Source organism: Schistocerca gregaria, chromosome 11 (assembly GCF_023897955.1).
Source record: "Schistocerca gregaria isolate iqSchGreg1 chromosome 11, iqSchGreg1.2, whole genome shotgun sequence".
Lineage (NCBI taxonomy): Eukaryota > Metazoa > Arthropoda > Insecta > Orthoptera > Acrididae > Schistocerca > Schistocerca gregaria.
The window spans coordinates 63,642,494-63,667,496 of record NC_064930.1 but is presented as its reverse complement, the minus strand read 5'-3'; the positions used below and the strand labels follow the sequence as shown (position 1 = coordinate 63,667,496).

General features: G+C 41.7%; 1 protein-coding gene across 1 annotated transcript in view; it reads right to left on the bottom strand.

Moving 5' to 3' along the window:
- The window catches only part of LOC126295467 (uncharacterized), a 68,634-nt gene that overhangs the window by 40,760 nt on the left and 2,871 nt on the right, over positions 1-25,003 (bottom strand). The window contains exons 2-3 of the mRNA XM_049988003.1: positions 21,365-21,555; positions 8,867-9,015 (exon numbers count right to left, since the gene is read on the bottom strand). Of these exons, the coding sequence (XP_049843960.1) occupies positions 8,867-9,015; positions 21,365-21,555 (340 nt within the window). The remainder of the gene's footprint in view (positions 1-8,866; positions 9,016-21,364; positions 21,556-25,003) is intronic.

Here is a 25,003-nt window from a genome sequence, read left to right as displayed (position 1 = left end):
CGAGTGATGGAATGATGGTCTCACCCACTGATCAGTCCAGAACAAAAGCAGGGCTATTGTACATATAGGGATATGACGAGACACTGAGCACTTCATACAGCACGCAACAAGCAACTGCCGGTGGGCCAGCCAACCTTAAATCTGTGCGAGTGGTGCTGACCACGTGGCATACGTACTCCGTCTCTTGAGGCCAAGAGTGGCGGCTGTTGTAGTGAGGAGCTGCATCCGTGAGTCACTATAGATATCCACTGTAGGAGTCATTACTAAACCAGGGAACCTTACACATTGACCATCTTTGAGTTTCTTTCTACCTATTGGGCTGAGATCAGTGCTCAGACATTGATTTTGTAAAGCAGTAGACCGTACTTACCAAAAACACTAAAAAGAGAAAAGACTGAAAATTTCCAAGTGCTGTCACGTACACGGTTCTCAAAAAAATTATCAAACTTTCATTATGTTGTGATACTTTCTGTGCCTCTATTATACACACTTAAGATGCAGAAATTAAACATGTTCATTTGGTTGTACAGGAATGAAAAATGAACAAAACAAAACCAGAAATGAATGCTTCATTGTAGCAAACAGAAAAAGTATTCCGAAAAGGAAAAAATGACACTTGGATGAAAATAAAACTATACACTTGTCGCATTTCAGTACTCTGAATTCCCACCTCTGAATCGTATCAAAGCAACACACCTGCGGATTACATTACGGAGGATGGCTCCCTGTTCAACCGATAATGCTGCCGTCAGCTCCTGGAGTGTGCAGAATTGCTGTGGTCGATTCTGGATACGCCTACCAAGTCGATACCACAAATACTCAATGTAACCGAGGCCTGGGTTACAAGCAAGTCTGTTTGATACACAAATTCTAGCAGCTTTTAGGAACTCCCTGATGACGCTAGTGGAACACACAGTGGCTCCATCATACAGTAATGTGAAATGTTGCCAATATTGATGACGGTGATGTTTTTAGGTGAGGCGCTCTCAACATCACAGTCATCAGTGCCCCGATGAAAAGTCAACATGCCAATCTCACGGGTGGGGACAAAGGCTGTCCCCGCATGCAGAGCAGTTCATAAAGCATTAAAGTCTGCCTTGCTTCCCCACCAATTTAGGGATGAGGCCTGACAGTTCACAAACTGTTATCAGTCTTCTAACACTGGGATCAGTATCGGTGAAGACGTTGGGCCGATCACCATCGAGACTTAGGGTTGCCATGATATCAGTATATAACACACACATTGCCAAAATATGCTGAACTGAAAGTGGCGCACCATAAGCGTCACTGAGGAAGCCACATTTTAAATTATGATGCGCAGCCTGGTAAGCAAAACCTCCATCCAGCAGTACGTGAAGTCTGCCGTGCTTGTGTCGTCGATTTGAGCGACTGCAGTTTGTTTTCTGTCAACTTGGCTTCAGAAAACATCGCTCTTGTGCAACGCAGCTAGCTCTTTATTCGCACGAAGTAATGGCCACTATCGACAGGGGATCTCAAGTTGATTCCGTATTTCTAGATTTCCGGAAAGCTTTTGACACCGTTCCTCATAAGCGACTTCTAATCAAGCTGCGGAGCTATGGGGTATAGTCTCAGTTGTGCGACTGGATTCGTGATTTCCTGTCAGGAATGTCGCAGTTCGTAGTAATAGACGGCAAATCATGGAGTAAAATTGAAGTGATATCAGGTGTTCCCCAGGGAAGCGTCCTGGGACCTCTACTGTTCCTGATCTATATAAATGACCTGGGTGACAATCTGAGCAGTTCTCTTAGGTTGTTCGCAGATGATGCTGTAATTTACCGTCTAGTAAGGTCATCCAAAGACCAGTATCAGTTGCAAAGCGATGTAGAAAAGATTGCTGTATGGTGTGGCAGGTAGCAGTTGACGCTAAATGCAAAGGGTGAGGTGATCCACACGAGTTCCAAAAGGAATCCGTTGGAATTAGATTACTCGATAAATAGTACAATTCTCGAGGCTGTCAATACAACTAAGTACCTGGGTGTTAAAATTATGAACAACTTCAGTTGGAAAGACCACATAGATAATATTGTGGGGAAGGCGAGCCAAAGGTTGCGTTTCATTGGCAGGACACTTAGAAGATGCAACAAGTCCACTAAAGAGGCAGCTTACACTACACTCGTTCGTCCTCTGTTAGAATATTGCTGCACGGTGTGGGATCCTTACCAGGTGGGATTGACAGAGGACATCGAAAGGGTGCAAAAAAGGGCAGCTCGTTTTGTATTGTCACGTTATAGGGGAGAGAGTGTGGCAGATATGATACACGAGTTGGGAAGGAAGTCATTACAGCATAGACGTTTTTCGTCGCGGCGAGACCTTTTTACGAAATTCCAGTCACCAACTTTCTCTTCAGAACGCGAAAATATTTTGTTGAGCCCAACCTACATAGGTAGGAATGATCATCAAAATAAAATAAGAGAAATCAGAGCTCGAACAGAAAGGTTTAGGTGCTCGTTTTTCCCGCGCGCTGTTCGGGAGTGGAATGGTAGGGATATAGTATGATTGTGGTTCGATGAACCCTCTGCCAAGCACTTAAATGTGAATTGCAGAGTAATCATGTAGATGTAGATGTAGAACTTCACCCATTCAGTCTCCCACTGACGCATGGTGTGTCTGTCAGAAAATGAGATGACAGCATGGAATGGGATGGGACAATGGCAGACAACACCATTCTGACATGCTTCCTTGGCTTGCTTCTGACATGGCTTTGTTGGCCATGTTGTTTCCCTGTATCCTGATCTGACCAGGTACTCAGCAAAAGGTCACCTTCTTGGTGTTGCAGCTGCTGTAAGGAGTCACGGATAAGCTGAATCAACTGTTCTACTGCTGCCAATATGTTTTGCGATGGGTAGTATACGGTTCTCCAGAACTTCTGCAATGTAACGCACAGCTGCCGATCACCCCAGAATTACTATGAGGTCACTTTTACGATTCCAGAATATTTCTCACCAAACTACCACTATCCACAACTGTAAGCAACTGTCTCCTGTACATTGCAGGGCAAATTACATTCACCTTGCTGTCCCCAGTGTCAGATATGCTAACTGATATGCTCTTGTGCCAACAGCACATGGCCTCTTCAGTGATGGGGTTTCAACTGTGGAATTGTAAAGAGCCTCCAGGAATGGAGCCGATCTTCCCTTAGTCTATTTTGGACAGTTCGTGCATTAATTAGTGCACCGCATAGGTCCCTAGCCGTGCTATGTCGGTTTCTGAGGGCCTGTAGTTGAACAAACTGGTCCTCACCTAGCGTTGTTTTCCATTTTCATCCTGACCCATGTCAGTATTTGACTGTGTGTTGTTGTTGATACCTCTATCACCACCTGTACATTACTGGTTGAGGCAGCCCGCCCCCTCCAGCTGCAAGCATCCTTTCTGCAAGAGGGTTAGTGCACCAATGATTTATTCTCGTGGTGAATGCCATCCCACATCTGGCGCTCTAACTTGCCACTATGACACCTCACGCAGCACTGACTTGCGGCGATGTACGTCCCGGATCACTGCTGTTTGAAGGTGCAGTCAGCACAATAACTGCTGCGATTGGTGAGTATGCACTTGATATCAACATTCAATTGCATCAGTGGCCACAATGGATAAACAAACAACCCTGCAAAGCACCACAGATTTGAAACACAGTGTGGTCACTATTTTTTTGTAAGCAGTTTACAAACCATAAAACAATTTGAGCTTTAACACAACCATTCATAATATTATCATCTTCAAACCATGAGGCCGGACATTCAGTTCCCACTAGAAGCTGCTTTTTTCACTTGACACTGCAAAATACTAACACAAATTCTTTACAGGAGAAGAATGGAAAAACTGGTAGAAGCCAACCTCAGGGAAGAGCAGTGTGGATTCTGGAGAAATGTAGGAAATGTAGGCAATACTGACCCAACAAATTATCTTAAAATGTAGGTTAAGGAAAAGTATCTTCGACAATGTTGACTGGAATATTCTCTTTGAAATACTGAAGGTGGCAGGGGGTAAAATACAGGGAGTGAAAGGCTATTGACAACTTGTACAGACGACAGTTATAAGAGTTGAAGGGTATGAAAGGGAGGCAGCCGTTGAAAAGGAAGAGACGCAGTGTTGGAAACCTGTTGCCAATGTTATTTCAATATGTACATTGAGTATGCCGTACAGGAAACCAAAGAAAAATTTGGAGTAGGAATTCAATTTCAGAGAGAAGAAATAAAAACATAGAGGTTTGCCAATAACACTGTAATTCTGTCAGAGACAACAAGGAATTTGCAAGAGCAGTTGAACAGGGTGGACAGTATCTTGAAAGGAGAATAAAAGATGAACATCAACAAAAGCAAAATGAGGATAATGGAATGTAGTCGAATTAGGTCGGGTGATGCTGAGGGAATTAGATTAGGAAATGAGACACTTAAAGTAGTAAAGGAGGTTTGCTATTTGGGGAGCAAAATAACTGATGGTGGTCGAAGTAGAGAGGATATAAAATGTAGAATGGCAATGGCAAGAAAAGCATTTCTGAAGAAGAGAAATTTATTAACATCAAATATAGTTTTACGTTTTTAGGGAGTATTTTCTGAAGGTATGGAAGTGAAACATGGATGGTGAACACTTTAGATAAAAAGAGAATAGAAGTTTTCAAAATGTGTTGCTACAGAAGAATGCTGAATATAAGATGGGTTGATCACATAACTGATGGGTAATTACTGAACAGAACTGGGGAGACAAGAAATGTGTGGTTCAGCTTGACCAAAAGGAGGGGTCGGTTGATAGGACACATTATGAGACATCAAGGGACAACCAATTTAGTATTGGAGAGAAGTGTGTAGGATAAAAATTGTAGAAGGAGACTGAGAGGTGAATATAGTAAACAGATTTAGAAAGATGTAGCATGCAGTAGGTACTCAGAGATGAAGAGGCTTGCACAGGCTGGAGTAGCACCAAGAGCTGCATCAAACCACCCTTCGGACTGACGACCACACCAACAAAACAAAATGAACATTTGTAAGCAAGCTGACATCATATCTTTTTAAAATAAAACTTTTACTTTCTAGTTACTAACTGGTCGACAATGTGATTATTGGTAAAGCCTGTGGCCGGTTCAGGTAGAGTGTGGTCCTCCGATCCACCACAACACGAGGAGGGGGAAGGGTGGTAAGTCCCTCGTTCCTGCTGCCCTTTACACATGGGAGAGCTCTCTGCTGCCCATATTTGACAGCAGGGTGAATGGACCTGGGATCATCCTGACAGAACTGGAAGAGTAAAAAGCCGTGCCTCCACCTGGGATTGAAGCAGGCACCCTCAGATCCAGAGTGTTGTGCTCTACCCATTAGGGCCCCATGGCCCGAGTGATTGATAATAAATTAAAATATGGCGAATCAATATGACATATCAAGCTGTGAAAAGGTTACTGTTTTATTTCTAGATAAAATTATTTAATTGGATAGATAAAATATCTACGCACCAAGCAGTGGTAGAATATACACATAAAAGACTGTTGTAATTGGCAAGTTTTCGGAGCCACTGTCTCCTCCTTCAGGCAGAAGGGTTGAAGGAGAAGGAAGAAGGGTAAAGGAAAAGGACTGGAGAGGTGTAGAAAATGGGATAGATTTCAGGAAAGTCACCCAGGACCGCAGGTCAGGGAAAACTTAACATACTTACCACCCTTCTTTCTACCCCTTCAATCTTTCTGCCTAAAGCAGGAGCCTCTGGCTCTGAAAGCTTGCCAATCACAACAACCTTTTATGTGTATGTTCTGCTGCCGACTAGTGAACAGATTTTTTATCTATCCAATTAAATAATAATGATGTAAATAAAATAGAAAGAAACTTCCACATGGGAAAAATATATTAAAAACAAAGATTCCAAGACTTACCAAGCGGGAAAGCGCCGGCTTGTGTCTGTGTATGTGCGGATGGATATGTGTGTGTGTGTGTGTGTGTGTGTGTGTGTGTGTGTGTGTGTGTGCGTGTGTGTGTGCGCGCGAGTGTACACCTGTCCTTTTTTTCCCCTAAGGGAAGTCTTTCCGCTCCCGGGATTGGAATGACTCCTTACCCTCTCCCTTAAAACCCACATCCTTTCATTTTTCCCTCTCCTTCCCTCTTTCCTGACGAAGCAACTGCCAGTTGCGAAAGCTCGTAATTCTGTGTGTGTGTTTGTGTGTTTTGTTCATGTGCCTGTCTGCCGGCGCTTTCCCGCTTGGTAAGTCTTGGAATCTTTGTTTTTAATACAATTAAATAATAATTTTGTCAATAATTGATTGTTTTTGTTGTTATGTTTTATTTCTAGAGATTATGAATAAGCATAGTACAGTATTGTTTCTTCATTTAACAGTAAAGCACTTCTTACTTTTCTACCAACTTTTAACTAGTTACCAACGTACCTATACAAGATGTTACTTTTATTAAAAAAATTATGATCAAGTATTTCTTAATAATATTTTAATTTTATAATAAATATAAGAAAGAGTAGTTGCTTCTAACAAGAATTGAATAGGCAATCAACTGGTGATGTGAAGACTAGAATGTGTGAGAAAAAAGTATAAAAACTGCTTTGCGAGCAGGTGTCTCAGCCCGAGTAAGAAATGATATGCACCGTGGCAAATATGACGTAATGTTCGTGCAGCACCAACAGGTTATCATTTATATATACAAATTCTTCTTTGATGTGTTCACGAACTCGTAATGTATGAACTGGGCATTCCTAGAGAGTGCAGTGTGATGGTACAGAATTCATCTGAATTAAATTCGGAAATTTTCTCATAAACATTAGAGGAGTGAAATTTTCTGTTCACTTGTCGTCCACAAATGAGCAAGTTAGTATAAAAGTAATTTTATTATAATTTTAATAATAAATAAATCAGAAAAGAGTAGCCCAAAGAAAGAAAGCTTTATATATTATTTGTTTGAGGTACTTGTTGGGCAATATGCACCAGATGGAATCTGACAACAGAAATCCTTACTTCACAGTAGATGCTGCATGTGGATACCAAGGCCACACAGAGTGAAAATGAGGACTTCAAGAGTAGTGCACCCCTACGCACTTCAATAGCTTCCACATTAACCTAAAGCTGCTGAAAAATGAATGAATGAACAGATCTCTTGAAGAACTCTCACTGAATCACTATCCATGTGGACTTCAGTGTTGAAAATGTTAGAAAGTGAAGCCGCAGCAATCGGAGAAGTAGTAGTTAAACTCTGATGTAAATTACAAAGTGGTTGTTTTTGAAAACCTGGCTGGAGAAGAGACTTATTGAAAAGCAAAAACAATCACTTTAATTTCGACTCCAATACTGGCACAGTCGCCTTTCAGCAGCTCTGGCAATGAGCAGTTGCCAGACTGGAAAATACATGGGAGATTTGCATCAGTTTGTCAGAGAATACAAAAATTACAAATAATATGCATGCTGGTCTCTGACACAATTCTCTGACGATGGAACTTCCTGGCAGATTAAAACTGTGTGCCAGACCGAGACTCTAACTCGGGACCTCTGCCTTTCGCGGGTAAGTGCTCTACCAACTGAGCTACCCAAGCACGACTCACACCTCATGCTCACAGCTTTTCATATCAGTGCACACTCTGCTGCAGAGAGAAAATCTCATTCTGGAAACATCCCCCTGGCTGTGGCTAAGCCATGTCTCCACAATATCCTTTCTTTCAGGAGTGCTAGTTCTGCGAGGTTCGCAGGAGAGCTTCTGTTAAGTTTGGAAGGTAGGAGACGAGGTACTGGCAGAAGTAAAGCTGTGAGGACGGGGTGTGAGTCGTGCTTGGATAGCTCAGTCGGTAGAGCACTTGCCCACAAAAGACAAAGGTCCCAAATTCGAGTCTCGGTCTGGCACACAGTTTTAATCTGCCAGGAACTTTCATATCAGCGCACACTCTGCTACAGAGCGAAAATCTAATTCTTCTCTGACAATGGTGGCTGCTTATTGCTAAAATTGTAATGGTTCGAAAAGTACTAATATCTTCTTAGTTCCTGCTTAGTGCTGATTTGAGGCAGACATTTATGCTCTGCTAATGCGCAGGTCAGAAATGTATCATTTTCACTGTTTTCTTTAATTCTGGTCGGAGTTAAATTGAAAGAACTTTTTACAGGCCATGAAAATAATATTTGTTTGCTGAGGATATAAATGTTACAGATTTTTGCATAATTAGTGGCAACATAGGTTAGTCAGAGCAAATACCAGAAGTGGGATTTATTTTTTATTTTGAATGTCTGAAATGTGGTCGAGTGCAGTGGCAAATTAGTCCTCAAGATGCGTATTTTATTTTTGTCTGGAATTTGTAAACATCTAAACCTTAGGTCACAGAGGTGTTCAGTAAAATCATCTGGGCTGGTGCACTGGTGACTAACATAAATAAAAAAACAAATCTTTAATTGTCTTCAAAAGGAAGAGCTATGGCATTCTTTACTGAAATAGCTCCTACTGAATCACTGTTACCAGGAATTGTACCAAAAGCACAGATCGCCCATAATTAATTTTTTAAATTGCTAAAGGAAAAGCTTCCATATTTAAGGTCAGTAATAGTTGAATTACCTTAAACTACAGTCTTCAGTTGAAATAGCAACTATATTTCGTGAACCCAAACAACACATTACTGTAAGGGGCAATCAAAAAAATTTCAGCTTGAGGGTGTTGCTGCAGCGTAGGTTGTGGTATTCATGCACAGATTAAAAGGCTTGAACATGATAGAATAGCATGGTGACCTGCAGCAAACAAGTCTTTGGATTGAAAACAACAACAACAACAACAACAACACACTTTCTTTTTTGCTTCCCTCTCTGCACCCAATGAGTCCAGGAACCTGTTTCAATTAAAACATTTAAGTGCAAATTTAATAAATAACAATTAGCACTGGCGACTACAGCTACCTCCATACTGTTTGAGCCTCTTCGCTACATCTCGCCTCCGCTGCGCCAGTTTTTCTCTCGTCTCCGCCACTGTTTCGAACTCTGGAGCATAACAGACATGTAGCAGACCTCCATAGAAATTCCGGTTGTCCATCTGTCGCTTGCCATACCTGCCACACACAATAAGACTAAAACAATCAGCAAATTATGAGAAATATTTTGTGTAGGTGGTGTCAGACAACTTTCATGAATTTTACTTACTCAAACCACCTAAAGTTCATAAAATTTATTGAACAGTGTACTCCACAGTTGCAATGAGTTCTAGTTTTGAAGTGTTCCATTGGAGTATGTTATAAGAAACAAGTATCTGTATTGCATTCATTGCACATGTCCAAAACGCTTTGAAACTGGATTAAAAAAAAAAAAAAAAAAAAAAAAAAAAAAAAAAACCCAAGCAAACAGACAGTGAAATGTCAAGATAGCCATTTTAATACCTCAAGTTTTCTACAATATCCTGCCCACTTGAGTACAATGCACAGAATGTTCATTAAACATGTGAAACTCTGAGAAAAGTCCTCCTTTGGGATGGTATTCAACTAGTGTGTCACATTGACTCAGATGTCTTTTGCTGTCAAAGCAGTGGCGCTTCATCCGAATTTCTGCACATTGTCAGTTTGCAGCAGGTTCATATTGATTACACTATCTCGCATCACCCGTAATGATATTTTCCAGAAAACAACTGCCCACATTTTGCACTTAACCAAGTTTTGGTAGGTGTACTCACACTGTTTTTCTTTGGGAGTCAAAGTGTGTGGGGCAAACATTGCATACGCCCCTCTCTTCTTCAGAACATTTTGAAGAATATCTTTAACACTTGATTTAGAGATGCGGCTCCACTGTGGTGATGATGTTTGGTTTATTGGACTCTCAACTGCGCCATCATCAGTGCCCATACACTGCCCCAATTCTTTTCACAGTCCAATCTAACCACTGTCATGAATGATGATGATGATGATGACGACAACACAAACACCCAGTCCCTCCGCACAGAAAATCCCCAATCCGGTCGGGAGTCAAACCCAGGACCCCGTGATCCAGAGGCAGCAGCACTTGCCCCTAGACCACAAGCTGTGAACTTGCTCCATTGTGATTTGAGACAACACCACTGACACAACACAGCCACATGTCCACTAGTTAACACTAGCTGCTCACAAACGAGTGGTCAAATGCACACATACTGTTTACAGTTGTTACTTCAAGCTGTCTCCATAGTTATGGTTCTGATGTCGCTTACATACCCGGAATGAAATCAGTCTCGGAATTTTCGAGCAGACAGTGTACATTGCAATGCATATCAAAATAGAAGATTCCAAATGAGTAATCATTGCAACCGTGGAATATACAGTCGGACAGGTTTTGTGGCCCAATGGTGGTATGAATTCAACCAAAACAGATTATCTGTATAAAATAATAAGTACAGCTGTGTATTATAATTACGATGCTGTTCCTAACATCCACAAAATTACCATCATCATTATTAATGGCAGTCGTAAAGGTAACCACTCACTGAATAGTTGAATTGTAGCTCTCACACACACACACACACACACACACACACACACACACACAAAACCTACATTGTCTTGTCTGACTGGGTAGTTGGCCAAAACAGTGTATGTTGTTTGTATGCGTTTTTTGTTGGTTAACACTAAAAGACGACATTGTCTGAGAGCTCTGTTACGTTCATACAGGGTGTTTCAAAAATGACCGGTATATTTGAAACGGCAATAAAAACTAAACAAGCAGCGATAGAAATACACCGCTTGTTGCAATATGCTTGGGACAACAGTACATTTTCAGGCAGACAAACTTTCGAAATTACAGTAGTTACAAATTTCAACAACAGATGGCACTGCAAGTGATGTGAAAGATATAGAAGACAATGCAGTCTATGGGTGCGCCATTCTGTACGTCTTCTTTTTGCTGTAAGCGTGTGCTGTTCACAACGTGCAAGTGTGCTGTGGACAACATGGTTTACTCCTTAGAACAGAGGACTTTTCTGGTGTTGGAATTCCACCGCCAAGAACACAGTGTTGTTGCAACAAGACGAAGTTTTCAATGGAGGTTTAATGTAACCAAAGGACCAAAAAGCGATACAATAAAGGATCTGTTTGAAAAATTTCAACGGACTGGGAACGTGACGGATGAACGTGCTGGAAAGGTAGGGCGACCGCGTACGGCAACCACAGAGGGCAACGCGCAGCTAGTGCAGCAGGTGATCCAACAGCGGCCTCGGGTTTCCGTTCGCCGTGTTGCAGCTGCGGTCCAAATGACGCTAACGTCCACGTATCGTCTCATGCGCCAGAGTTTACACCTCTATCCATACAAAATTCAAACGCAGCAACCCCTCAGTGCCACTACCATTGCTGCACGAGAGACATTCACTAACGATACAGTGCACAGGATTGATGACGGCGATATGCATGTGGGCAGCATTTGGTTTACTGACGAAGCTTATTTTTACCTGGACGGCTTCGTCAATAAACAGAACTGGTGCATATGGGGAACCGAAAAGCCCCATATTGCAGTCCCATCGTCTCTGCATCCTCAAAAAGTACTGGTCTGGGCTGCCATTTCTTCCAAAGGAATCATTGGCCCATTTTTCAGATCCGAAACGATTACTGCATCATGCTATCTGGACATCCTTCGTGAATTTGTGGCGGTACAAACTGCCTTAGACGACACTGCGAACACCTCGTGGTTTATGCAAGATGGTGCCCGGCCACATCGCACGGCCGACGTCTTTAATTTCCTGAATGAATATTTCGATGATCGTGTGATTGCTTTGGGCTATCCGAAACATACAGGAGGCGGCGTGGATTGGCCTCCCTATTTGCCAGACATGAACCCCTGTGACTTCTTTCTGTGGGGGACACTTGAAAGACCAGGTGTACCGCCAGAATCCAGAAACAATTGAATAACTGAAGCAGTACATCTCATCTGCATGTGAAGCCATTCCGCCAGACACGTTGTCAAAGGTTTCGGGTAATTTCAGTCAGAGACTACGCCATATTATTGCTACGCATGGTGGATATGTGGAAAATATCGTACTATAGAGTTTCCTAGACCGCAGCGCCATCTGTTGTTGACAATTGTAACTACTGAAATTTCGAAAGTTTGTCCGCCTGAAAATGTACTGTTGTCCCAAGCATATTGCAACAAACGATGTATTTCTATCGCTGTTCGTTTAGTTTGGATTGCCGTTTCAAATATACCGGTCATTTTTGAAACACCCTGTACATGGTAAGGGCTAAGTGCCTAAACTATCATGTGACTGGTTACCTTCACACATTTTCCAGTATCTCATTATTAATATAACCACATCATACTCATCAATAATCATATCCCAAACCTCATACAAATTTAAAATATACAATAAATTTGAGGTGGAAACAACATAGCAAATTGGCAACAGCACTACATCTCAGGCACCTATGTGGCTATGAGTGCCTCAAATGAATCCTTCACTGTCACAGTCTTCATCATTTCGAAATTTTCTAGTAGATTAAAACTATTTGTTGGACCAGGACTTGAACCTGGGACCTTAGTGCTTTCCAGGCAAGTGCTCTACCAACTTTTATTTATTCATTTATTTATTTACATTTTCTTTGCGTGGACCCATCGTAATGATGGCTTTTGCAAACGTCAGACTTAATACTATGGTTATATTTATACTTATAAAATACACTATAGTCTGTAGCTGTTGCTTCTTATGTCTATTTTCTCCATTTATCACATTACAACTGATATGCTAATGCCTGATGTTACAATCACTGTCTTAAAGTTCATTGAAAGAATATAAACATTTTTCTATTAGAAAAGATTTTAATTTTGTTTTAAAAACATTTCCTGTGTACATTCTTAGAGAGTTTGGTAGCTTGTTATACCAAATCAAACCACTGATATATGGACTTCTTTCAGTCATTTTTAACATTGTTCTGTTACGGAAATAGTTACACTTTGTTCTAGCGTTGCGATTGCGTACATCACTGCCCTTGAGAGCTTCTGTTGGTTGTAGCTTCTGTTCGTTGATCTATGAAAAATACAACTACTTTGAAGATGTACAGAGAATATATTGTCAGATATTTGTGCTGCACAAACACTTCACGACATGAATATCTATGTCCCATCCCATGTATAAGTCTTATTGCTCTTTTCTGTAGTAGTAGTATTCTTTTTAAATGTACATTAGCTGCACAGCCCCATAGTTCAATTCCACAGTTGAGAAAGGGGTAAAGTGTTCCATAATATACTAATTTCAGTGCTGGGCTAGGAACTATCTTTGTGAACTGGCTGAGGAGATATATGGCACAACTGACTTTTCCACATACGAAATTAATGTGGTATGTCCACCGCAAATTTTCATCGACATATACACCTAGGAATTTACAGTTAGCATTTTCTGTTGCAGAGATATTACACACACTATTTATATTGTTGTGATGAGAACTGCCTGTTTTAAATGTCAGTAGTTAAGATTTGGTGACATTCACCTCGAGTCCCTGATCATTGAAGTATTTTGTTACTTCTGTTACACCACTAGTAGCAAGAGATTCTAGCTCTTTAGATTCGCTCCCACAGAATAAGATTGACGTGTCATCTGCATAGCTTACAATATGGAAATTAATGGGTTGTGCAATGTCGTTAAAATATATAAGGAAGAGAAAGGGTCCAAGGATTGAGCCCTGTGGGTACACCTTGTAATAGAGGTTCACTGGTGGACTGGGAGTCCTTGATTTTATTATCTAGTTTGTATGACAATTTAGTGCTTTGCTTACGATTCAACAGGTACGTGGTTATAAGATTCATGGCTTGATCCCCAATACTAAAGATTTTAGCTTTTCAAGAAGTACCCTATCGTATACCATATCAAATGGTCTTGTCAGGTCCAAAAATATACCTGCAGTCTGCATCTTCTGGCCCAACAAACAGTAAACTTCATGGATGAACTGTGTAACTGCTCCGGTTGTACTTAGCTCCTTTCTTAAGCCATGCTGCGAATGTACAAGAAGTTTCTGTTTTTTGAAAAAGGCACTTAGTTGAGAAAGGATAATGCTTTTGATTATCTTACTGAAAGTGGGAATTAATGATATTGGTCTATAGTTGGAGACTTCTTCCTTACTTCCCTTTTCATACACTGGTTTCACTACACTCATTTTTAGAACCATTGGATACATGTTTTCTACAATGCTGCAATTAATCAGGTGAGTAAGAGTTTTAGAAATTTCTTTTAAGCGTGCTTAAGTAACTGAGCTACCCAGGCACAACCTTCGGTCCGTCCTTACAGCTCGTCAACCCCTACCTTCCAAACTTCACGGGAGCTCTTTTGCATATCCTACTGGAGCAGCAGTCCTGGAAGAAAGGCTATATTGTAATAACACACGAGGTTTTTGTTTTAATCCCCACTCTTTCACATTGCTAGACAACACAAAATTGAGCAATTTTTACAAAGCGGAACAGCTCACTTGCTGACGGGTGGCAGAGAGGCCAAACATTCATGAGAATTGCTCTATTTCAAGTTGCCCAGTAGCAGGTATTGGTTACTCCTAGCATTACCAATGGGAGGTTACTTGATGTCACCCATTTGTACATACTGTAATCTAGTCACGTACCTCATATTTTAAATTTTTGCAGAAAGTATTTGTAGCTTTCAATATAAACTTCTACCAGCATCTTCAATTGAATAGTGGAAACTCCAGGCCAGAATATGAACAATATAAGGAAAAGACAGATTGCCACTTACCATAAAGATCACATGTAACCTGCAAACATGCGCAACGAAAAGGTACTTATACATTGGCTTTCAGCTAAAAGCTTCATCAGGAAAAGAAACACATACACATTTATTCACATTAGCAAGCGCACCTCACGCACACAACTGCCATCTCCGGCAGCTCGGACCGGAATGCAACTGTCACACAGAACAGAAGCAGCAATCTGGAGGAGGCAGGGAAGGGGAAGTGAAAATTTGTAAGTAAAAATGAATATTCAATAAATTAATAACTTGTATTTCAGTCCGTTTCGTTTCGGTACATCCACTGCGGCATACGGCACGCGCGGCTAACAATCGTACAGCACTGCGGAGAGACTTTTTGAACACCCCGTACCTACCAGCTGCATTAAATCCAGAAAATTACCCCAGTCAACGTAAGATGTGCCTTTTTTCATATGATGTGTGCCGCGAATGGAAATGGGTGATTGCAGGCATTCTCAGTGTACTCCAGTGATGAAATCTTCTCGGGTGTTCAGTCAAATGGTAGCGTTGTCTTTTCATAACATTTAGATGAGTTTCGTACCCAACATCCTCAACTGAACTGGTGGCATGCTATATTCCACGTACCTATATAGCTGCTCGACCGCTCTACACTTCTGCAGGTGTGCCAATGACACGCCTCCGGAGGGCGGTGCCATGTCGGCAGTGGAGGAAAGCCACGCAACCGGTAGTGGAGGATTCTGGCCCTAGCATGGGTGTCGGGTCCCGGTTGCCGTACAATCTGTCTGCAGATGCCACTGTCTGGCCTGGTCTGAAAGTATGCCACTCATGGCATACTTTCTCAGCTGCAGAATCCTGTGCTGCTCTAAGCTGTAATCTGCTATCGCCATTTACTAGATTGTTGAGCATACTTATTTCCATTTCCTCTTTGATAACTGAGTCCCAGAAATGGTTAGCACTGCGTAGCTTCTTCATACTTTCTTTTTTTTCCAAATTTGAAGGCATGTCTCTCACTGATGCTACATTCTGCTACTGCGAACTTACTTGTTTGTACTATTCCTACATTGTTGACTGGAATACTCTCTTTCAAATTCTAAAGGTGGCAGGGGTAAAATACAGGAAAGGCTATTTACAATTTGTCAGAAACCAGATGGCAGATATGAGAGTCGAGGGGCACGAAAGGGAAGCAGTGGTTGGAAAGGGAGTGAGACAGGGTTGTAGCCTCTGTTATTCAATCTTAATATTCAGCAAGCAGTAAAGGAAACTAAACAAAAATTCGGAGTAGGTATTAAAATCCATGGAGAAGAAATAAAAACTTTGAGGTTCGCCGATGATGATGATAATGATGATTGGTTTGTCGGGCACTCAACTGCGTGGTTATCAGCGCCCATACAAATTCCCAATCGTTGCGCAGCCCAATCTTGCCACTTTAATGAATGATGATGAAATGATGAGAACAACACAAACACCCAGTCATCTCGAGGCAGGTGAAAATCCCTGACCCTTCCAGGAATCGAACCTGGGACCCCGTTCTCGGGAAGCGAGAACACGACCTCGACACCATGAGCTGAGGACTAGAGGTCCGCCGATGACATTGTAATTCTGTCAGAGGCAGCAAAGGACTTGCAAGAGCAGTTGAACGGAATGGACAGTGTCTTGAAAGGAGGGTATAAGATGAACATCAACAAAAGCGAAACGAGGATAATGGAAGGTAGTCGAATTAAGTCAGGTGATGCTGAGGGAATTAGATTAGGAAATGAGACACTTAAAGTAGTAAAGGAGTTTTGCTATTTAGGAAGTAAAGTAACTGATGATGGTCGAAGTAGAGAGGATATAAAATGTAGACTGGCAATGGCAAGGAAAGCGTTTCTGAAGAAGAGAAATTTGTTAACATCGAATATAGATTTAAGTGTCAGGAAGTCATTTCTGAAAATATTTGTTTGGAGTGTAGCCATGTATGGAAGTGAAACATGGACGATAACTAGTTTGGACAAGAAGAGAATAGAAGCTTTCGAAATGTGGTGCTACAGAAGAATACTGAAGATAAGGTGGATAGATCACGTAACTAATGAGGAGGTATTGAATAGGATTGGGGAGAAGAGAAGTTTGTGGCACAACTTGACTAGAAGAAGGGATCGGTTGGTAGGACATGTTTTGAGGCATCAAGGGATCACAAATTTAGCATTGGAGGGCAGTGTGGAGGGTAAAAATCGTAGACCAAGAGATGAATACACTAAGCAGATTCAGAAGGATGTAGGTTGTAGTAGGTACTGGGAGATGAAGCAGCTTGCACAGGATAGAGTAGCATGGAGAGCTGCATCAAACCAGTCTCAGGACTGAAGACCACAACAACAACAACATTCCTACATTCCTGATGTCCTCCATATGGCGCTGTCAGATACATCGATACTGCAGATCTGATCTCTGGTCGAGCCAAGTATGTCCTCAACTTTTCATGTTACGTGGAAAACTGTCTTTATTTGGTGCTTTTTAAAAATATTCCTGCGTTTCAGCTGTTCGTGGCCCAGCATACAGCATGAACGCCACACGTTTTACTTTTTCTTCTTCTGCTTTGCCCTTCAACTCCTGCAGTAAGGTCTTCATGTCACAGATGGACATGGCTCTTTGTACTAAGGTATTTAGTATTGAGTTATGCTGCACTGGATGATGGCAACTCCGAGCATTAAGGTATAGGTCTGTGTGCTTCTTCCTGTAGACCGAGTGATACAAAGATGACACCTCTGTAGTGTGGCCGCATGGCGGTCTTCAGAGACAACGGACACTCGACCTGGCAAATTAACAGGGTCTTCTCAACTAGAGCCAGGAACTGGGAAGTGGGTAAAGAGGAGAACGCGCCAGCCAAGTTCCTAGCTTTTCTTCCCTTTGTTGGAAATATCTCCTTCAAGATAGTGAGGATTCTTAATAACTTTAATGTAAAAGTGGTTTTTCGGTCACCATCTAAGATTTCGGATTTGCTGGGATTGGTGAATGATGATTTGTTACTGTGAAAGGCGGGAATTTACAAAATACCTTGTCAATGTGGTATGGCCTATATAGGACAGACAACGCGTACAGTGAAAGAGCGTTGTACAGAACATCTACGTTGCACTCGCCTACTGCAACCCAGTAAGTCTACAGTTGCCGAACAATGTATTTCTAAATTTCTAACGGAGATTCAATGGAGCGCGGCAAAACTTCGATTTTGGCCACAGCAACAACCTTTTGGGCCTCCATTATCAAAGAATCCATTGAAATACGCATTGTTGGAAATCTAATGAACCGTGACAGCGGTTACCAATTGAATAACGCATGGAATCCCACCATCTCCGAAATTTGCTCGAGAAGAAGATGCCAAAAGACTTCGATAGCTGTGGCCAGCAGTAATACCGACGGCTGTTGAATATTGCAGTTCTACCAGCGAGGGCGCTGTCGCTGGGGAGTGTGGCCCTCCTGTCTCTACGACTGCAACGCACGCGCGGCAGTACTATGAGCACACTATATAAGACTGAGCAGAGAACGTCTTCGTCAGCCCTCGTTCGGCCCACCTGAAGATGGCTGGCAGTTCTCCAGCTGAAATATCCTCCAATGAAGTTTACGATCACCGGCTGAAGCCTGAAATCTTTTTGAACCTGTCAGCATCAAGTTTACCATAGAGGTAGAAGAGGATTAATGCCTACGCTACTCGGAAAATTTGATCGAGACAAATCTGGACAATACATTGGGACACACAGTCTACAGGGGGGTGATAGGGTCCACAGCTGCGATGCATTTTTTGTATGATTTCTTGAAGCATTTAAAAAAGACTCTTTCTGTTTGTCTCTTAGTGTGTGAGGGATGAGCTCTGCATGGAGTTTCCATTTCCCTAAATCTTCATGTAAAATCACAATTCAAATTACTTACATGGCAGTCTCCTTTCAATAACTGCCTTCCCATCATTATGTGCTGTAGATGGGTGACCAGCTACTGCACAGTCTTGCACTGAATCTGCCTTCGTGAAACCTTTAGTGCCACTCGAGAACATGACTTCTTGGAGGTACCTTACGGGTAATGTAACTAATGATGATAAACAGAAGGTCAAAATTCTAAATGTAGCTTTCAAAAACTCGTTTATGATAGAGGACTGCAGCACCATTCCCCCTTTCAGTTATCAAGCAAACGCAAGGATGGCTGACATAGTGTTTAGTGTATCTGGGATTGATAAGATCCTTATACGCCAGGGAGGCATCTGGCCCTGACGGTATCCCCCTAAGATTTTATGTTGACTATGCTACAAATATAGCACCATTCTTATTCAACACCTATCAGAGATCATTGGAACAGCGGAAAGTTCCAAGGGACTGGAAGAAGGCCCAGGTGATGGCAATCTATAAGAAGGGTAGAAAATCGGATTCGCATAATTACCAGCCAATTTCACTGACATAGATTTGTTGTAGAATCATGGAACATATTTTGTGTTCAGACATAATGACCTTTCTACACTCTGAGAAGCTCATCTGCAGAAGCCAGCACAGTTTTAGGAAGCAGCGGTCACGTGAGACACAGCTGGCCCTCTTTGTGCATGAAATAAAACAGGTGCTAGATACCGGCTCCCAGGTTGGTGCCATATTTCTCGACTTTCGAAAGGCATTAGACTCAGTTTCGCACTGTCGCTGGCTACAAAAAGTGCGCGCTTACGGTCTATCCGATGACGTATGCAGTTGGATACAAAGTTTTCTAACTGACAGGGAGCAGTATTTCGTACTGAATGAGGTGACTTCAACAGAAACAAGCGTAACTTCAGGTGTGCCCCAGGGCAGTGTAATAGGTCTGCTTTTTACAATTTACACAAACGATCTGGTTGATGGTACTGACAGCGGCATTAGACTGTTTGCCGATGATGCTGTAGTCAACAGAAAAGTAGTATCTCACGAAAGTGATGAACAAATCAATGAGGATTTGCAGAAAATAAATGTGTGGTGTAATGACTGGCAGTTATCTCTCAATATTAGCAAGTGTAACCTACTGTGTATAACAAGGCGAAAATCTTAATGTACGAGTACAAAATAAATGCCCGGTCTTTGGAAGCGGTAACATCCATGAAGTATCTGGGTGTGACTATTCGAAATGATCTCAAATGGAATGATCAGATAACACAAGTAATGAGCAAGGCAACTCTAAATTGTGGTTTATTGTTAGAATCCTGAAGCAACACAGTCCTTCAACAAAGGAAATAGCTTACAATATGTTAGTTCGTCCACTCTTGGAGTATTGTTCGTCTGTATGAGACCCTTACTAGTTGGGTCTGATTCAAGAGATTGAGAAGATCCGAAGAAGAGCGGCAAGATTCGTGACTGGTACATTTAGCCATCACGAGTGCGTTACAAATCTCATAGAAAGTTTGAAGTGGGACATACTTGCAGACAGACGATGCGCTAAACAGAAGGGGCTGCTCACTAAATTCTAAAATCCGATCTTCGCTGACAATGTAGAGCACATATTATTACCACCAACTTTCAAATTGCACAATTATAACCATTTAAAGATAAGGGAAATTAGAGCTTGTACTTAGGAGAAAGTACAAACTGGATCAGACTAGGAAAAGGAGCAAGACAAGGATGCTATCGCCTACTCTTTTCAACCCCTACTTGGAAAATATGATGGACCAATGCTCATTAGATGACAAAGGAGTAAAAATTGGAGGAAGAAGAGTAGGGTGTTTGAGGTTTGCTGATGACATGTTCCTTCTAGCCGCAGGGGAAAAAGAATTACAGGATTTGGTGGACACCATTGCAACTAACGGAAAAAAAAATGGAATGAAAATTAGCACAAATAAAACAAAAGTATTGGCACAAGGAGGAAATAAGGAAATAAAAATTATGCTGAATGGAGAAATACTAGAACAGCTGCAAAATTTTAAGTATCTTGCAAGCAGGATAGACACCGATTGGAAGTGCACCACAGAAATTAAAACAAGGATAGCAATGGCAAAAGAGGCGTTTTATAAGAAAAGGAGAATTTTCTGTAGCAGTCTGGACAGAGAACTCAGGAAGAGACTCGTAAAATGTCTTGTATGGAGTGTTCTATATGGTGCTGAAACATGGACTATGAGGAAAAATGACAGAGGAAGGTTGGAGGCTTTTGAGATCTGGACATGGCAGAGGATGGAAAGAATAAGTTGGATGGACAGAGTAAAAAATGAAGAGGTACTGAGAAGTGTGGGAGAGAAAAGACAGTTACTAGATGCAATAAAGAGAAGAAAAAGAAATTGGATTGGGCATATATTAAGAAAGAATAACGTACTGATAAAAACTGTTTTAGAAGGTTATGTGGAAGGGAAAAGGAAGCGAGGAAGGAAGAGATTCCAGATACTGGATGACATGATGGACGGTACAACATACAGCAACCTTAATAAGGAAGCAATGGATCACAGAAAATGGAGAGGCAAAGGACCTGCTAATACAGCAGATAACATGATGATGACTTATGCATTCAGACAGTCGTTTTTCCCTTGTGTGATCCATGAGTGGAACAGACCGGGGGGAATATAACTTCGGCGCAAATTGTGCCCTCCGCCACACACCACTCGGTGGCTAACAGAGTATATATGTAGTTGTAGATGTAGGAAGTCATTTCAAGTAAGCAACCATACCAGTTAATATAAAAATACCATTTTTAATTTTCAGTACTACAAAGTCTGAAATAAAAAAAACCTGTTCTGTAACTTTTCTGACAAAGGAAGTAATAACACTTTTTCCGCCCACACATACCTTGCTGACACAACACGCACGTACTGGACGTGGAAGGTGTCAGTGAAGAGCTCGTCGTCCTCGCGAGGTGACGGCGCGATGGCAGCGACGTCCCCATAACGCTGGCACAGCTTTTTCACCTCGTCCCTGAGGCCAAGGGCGGGCACACCGAAGATCAGCAGGTGTGCCGACTCGGACGACACCGTGTAAACCTACAGGACCGATCTGACAGCACCGCTCACGTGTCAAGGAGAAGTACAGCAATAACTGGTTCCGCACTGCGCGTGCATCTCAAATTGTATCTCTGCATTTCAGGCTAAAAACTCAACAGCAATTGCAACAATCTGTGATCCACAAAATGTCTGTGCAATATCCTCGACATCAATATGTTGTAGAATCTTAGAACACACTCTGACTTCGAACATAATGCGGTATCTTGAACAGTATGACCTCCTCAATGACAAACAGCATGGATTTAAAAAACATCAATCATGTGAAATCCAACTCTCACGAATATTAATAGTAAAATCAGGCTTTTAGCAAATAATGCAGTTATCTATAATGAAGTACTGTCTGAAAGAAGCTGCATAAATATTCTATCAGAAGTTGAGAAGATTTCAGCACGGTGCAAAGATTGGAAAATTGCTCTTAATGTACAGAAATGTAAAATTTTGCACTTCACAAAATGCAAAAATGGTGTACCCTTTGTAATATCAATGAGTTGTCTTTGGAATCAGCCAACTCACGCAAATCCTGGGTGTTGAATCGGATATGGAATGGAATGATCACATAGGCTCAGCCATGGTTAAAGCAGGTGGTAGACTTCAGTTTATTGGTAGAATACTGGGTAAGGGCAATCAGTCTACAAAGGAGGCTGCTTACAAATCAGTCATGTAACTGGTTGTAGAACATTGCTCGAGTGTGTGGGACCTGTACCAAATAGGAATAACAGCGGATACTGAATGTACACATATGAGGGGAGTAAAAATGGTCACAGGTTTGTTTAATCCATGAGAGAGTTTCACACAGGTACTGAAGGAACTGAAATAAAAGGCTCTTGAAGATGGACATACACTATGTGATCAAAAGTATCCAGACATCCCTCAAAAAAATACATTTTTCATATTAGGTGCATTGTGCTGACACCTACTGCCAGGTACTCCATATCAGCTACCTCAGCAGCCATCAGACATAGTGAGAGAGCAGAATGGAGTGCACCGCGGAACTCGCGGACTTCGAATGTGGTCAGGTGATTAGGTGTGAATTGTCATACGTCTGTACGCAAGATCTCCATGCTCCCAAACATCCCTGGGTCCACTGTTTGCAATGTGATAGTGAAGTGTAAACGTGAAAGGATATGTACAGCACAAAAGCGTACAGGCCAACTTCATCTGTTGGCTGACAGAGACTGCCGACAGTTGAAGAGGGTCAGATATCTATCCAGACCATCACACAGGAATTCCAAACTGCATCAGGAGTCACTGCAGGTACTATGACAGTTAGGCGGGAGGTGAGAAAACTTGGATTTCATGGTCGAGTGACTGCACGTTGGTAAATGCCAAACGACGCCTTGCTTGGTGTAAGGAGCATAAACAATGGACAATTGAACAGTGGAAAAATGTTGTGTGGAGTGACGAATCACGGTACACAATGTGGCGATCCGATGGACAGGGTGTGGATATGGCAAATGCCCGGTGAGCATCATCTGCCAGGGTGTGTAGTGCCAACAGTAAAATTTGGAGGTGATGGTGTTGTGGTATAATTGTGTTTTTCATGGAGGGGGCTTCTATCCCTTGTTGTTTCGCAGGACACTATCACAGCACAGGCCTACATTGCTGTTTTAAGCACCTTCTTGCTTCCCCCTGTTGTAGAGCGGTTCGGGGATGGCGACTGCATCTTTCAACACAATCGAGCACCTGTTCATAAAGCAAAGTCTGTGGCAGAATGGTTACACGACAATAACATCCCTGTAATGGACTGGCCAGCACAGAGTCCGGACCCGAGTCCTACAGGACATCTTTGGGATGTTTTGGGACACAGACTTTGTACCAGGCCTCACTGACTGACATGGATACCTCTCCTCAATGCAGCACTCCGTGAAGAATGGGCTGCCATTCCCCAAGAAACCTTCCAGCATCTGGCTGAACGTATGCCTGCAAGAGTGGAAGCTGTCATCAAGGCTAAGGGTGGGCCAATACCATATTGAATTCCAGGATTACCGATGGAGGGCGCCACGAACTTGTAAGTGAATTTCAGCCATGTGACCGGATACTTTTGATCACATAGTGTAAACTATACCAAGAAAATTTATTAGCAAAGTTTCAAGAACCAGCTTTAAATGATGACTCTAGGGATATACAACAACACTTATGTATCAGTCACATAGGGATTGTAAGAATACGATAAGAATAATTACAGCACACACAGAGACATTCAAACAATCATTCTTCCGAGGCTTCATACATGGATGGAATGGGAACAAGCCTTAATAACTGGTACAATGTGATGTACCCTCTGCCATGAACTTCACAGTGGTTTCCAGAGTGTAAATGTAGATGCAGATGACCCTTTATCACACTAGCTCTCAGGGGACCTACTAAATATCTAAATATTCCCTTTATTTTCTATCAATCACAGTACTGTTTCAGCTAGGGAGTCATACTCAAACATAAGGAAACATACTAAGGGGGCAAGAGCCTTAGAATTCTAAATTTACAAATGTAATAGTCTGAAATACTCACATGACTAATTTACAGATAAATGTAGAGACTGACAGAGGCTGATCTTAACCCTCTGTTGGATGACTTTTTTTAGGAAAATAATTTCAGTAATAAAAAATCTCTGGGGGAACTGTGTGGCACACAAAATACAGGGGTTTGAACTTAAATAGTGGCAACTATTTATTCACAACTGATACAAAAGAGTTACATGTTTGCACCTGACAAAATGACAAGGTTCTCAATTCTGGGCATATATGAACTTGGCTATATACATAATGAAGTTTGTAGTACAGAATACTCAGAGCACGAGTTGTTCTTGCACCTGGCCAGTTGTTATGATACCTTGACTCATTCAACATCCCTCAAAGTTCTCCACCAGGACGATACCTACTGACCACAATAAGTTCGTCAACACACAGGTTGTTTTGAACACCAGAGATGGCTTTATATAACAGGTACAATCCTACTGGAGGTGGTATGCTGTTGCCTTCCTCCTACCTCATAATAACAAATATTGCTACATGTAAAAGTAATGTGAGTGACAGAAAAAACATCCAAGGACCAGCTGAAGTTGGAATCTTAAACTTTACCACCTAGGCACTGAACGTGGTCAACAAATGAATCTTCTACTTATTAGGCAAAAATGGAAATAGTGCAAAACAAATAAATACATCATTAACTTAATGTGGCATGTAAATCAATGAATCCCCTGTTTATGTCAACTTCAACACGTGATGTAGTGTGTCAGATAAGTGTCGAAGTTTCGCCATAGTTAAAGCTTAAATAAAAACCTCTTAAATTTTGGAAATTTTACAACAAAAAGAAATGATTATTTACCAGAAAGATTGGGCGAGGAAAGATGGTCAAGCAAAAACTGTCACTTTCAGAACATGTAAAAAATGGCCAGACATACATTCAAAATAACAACTATAATTGAAAG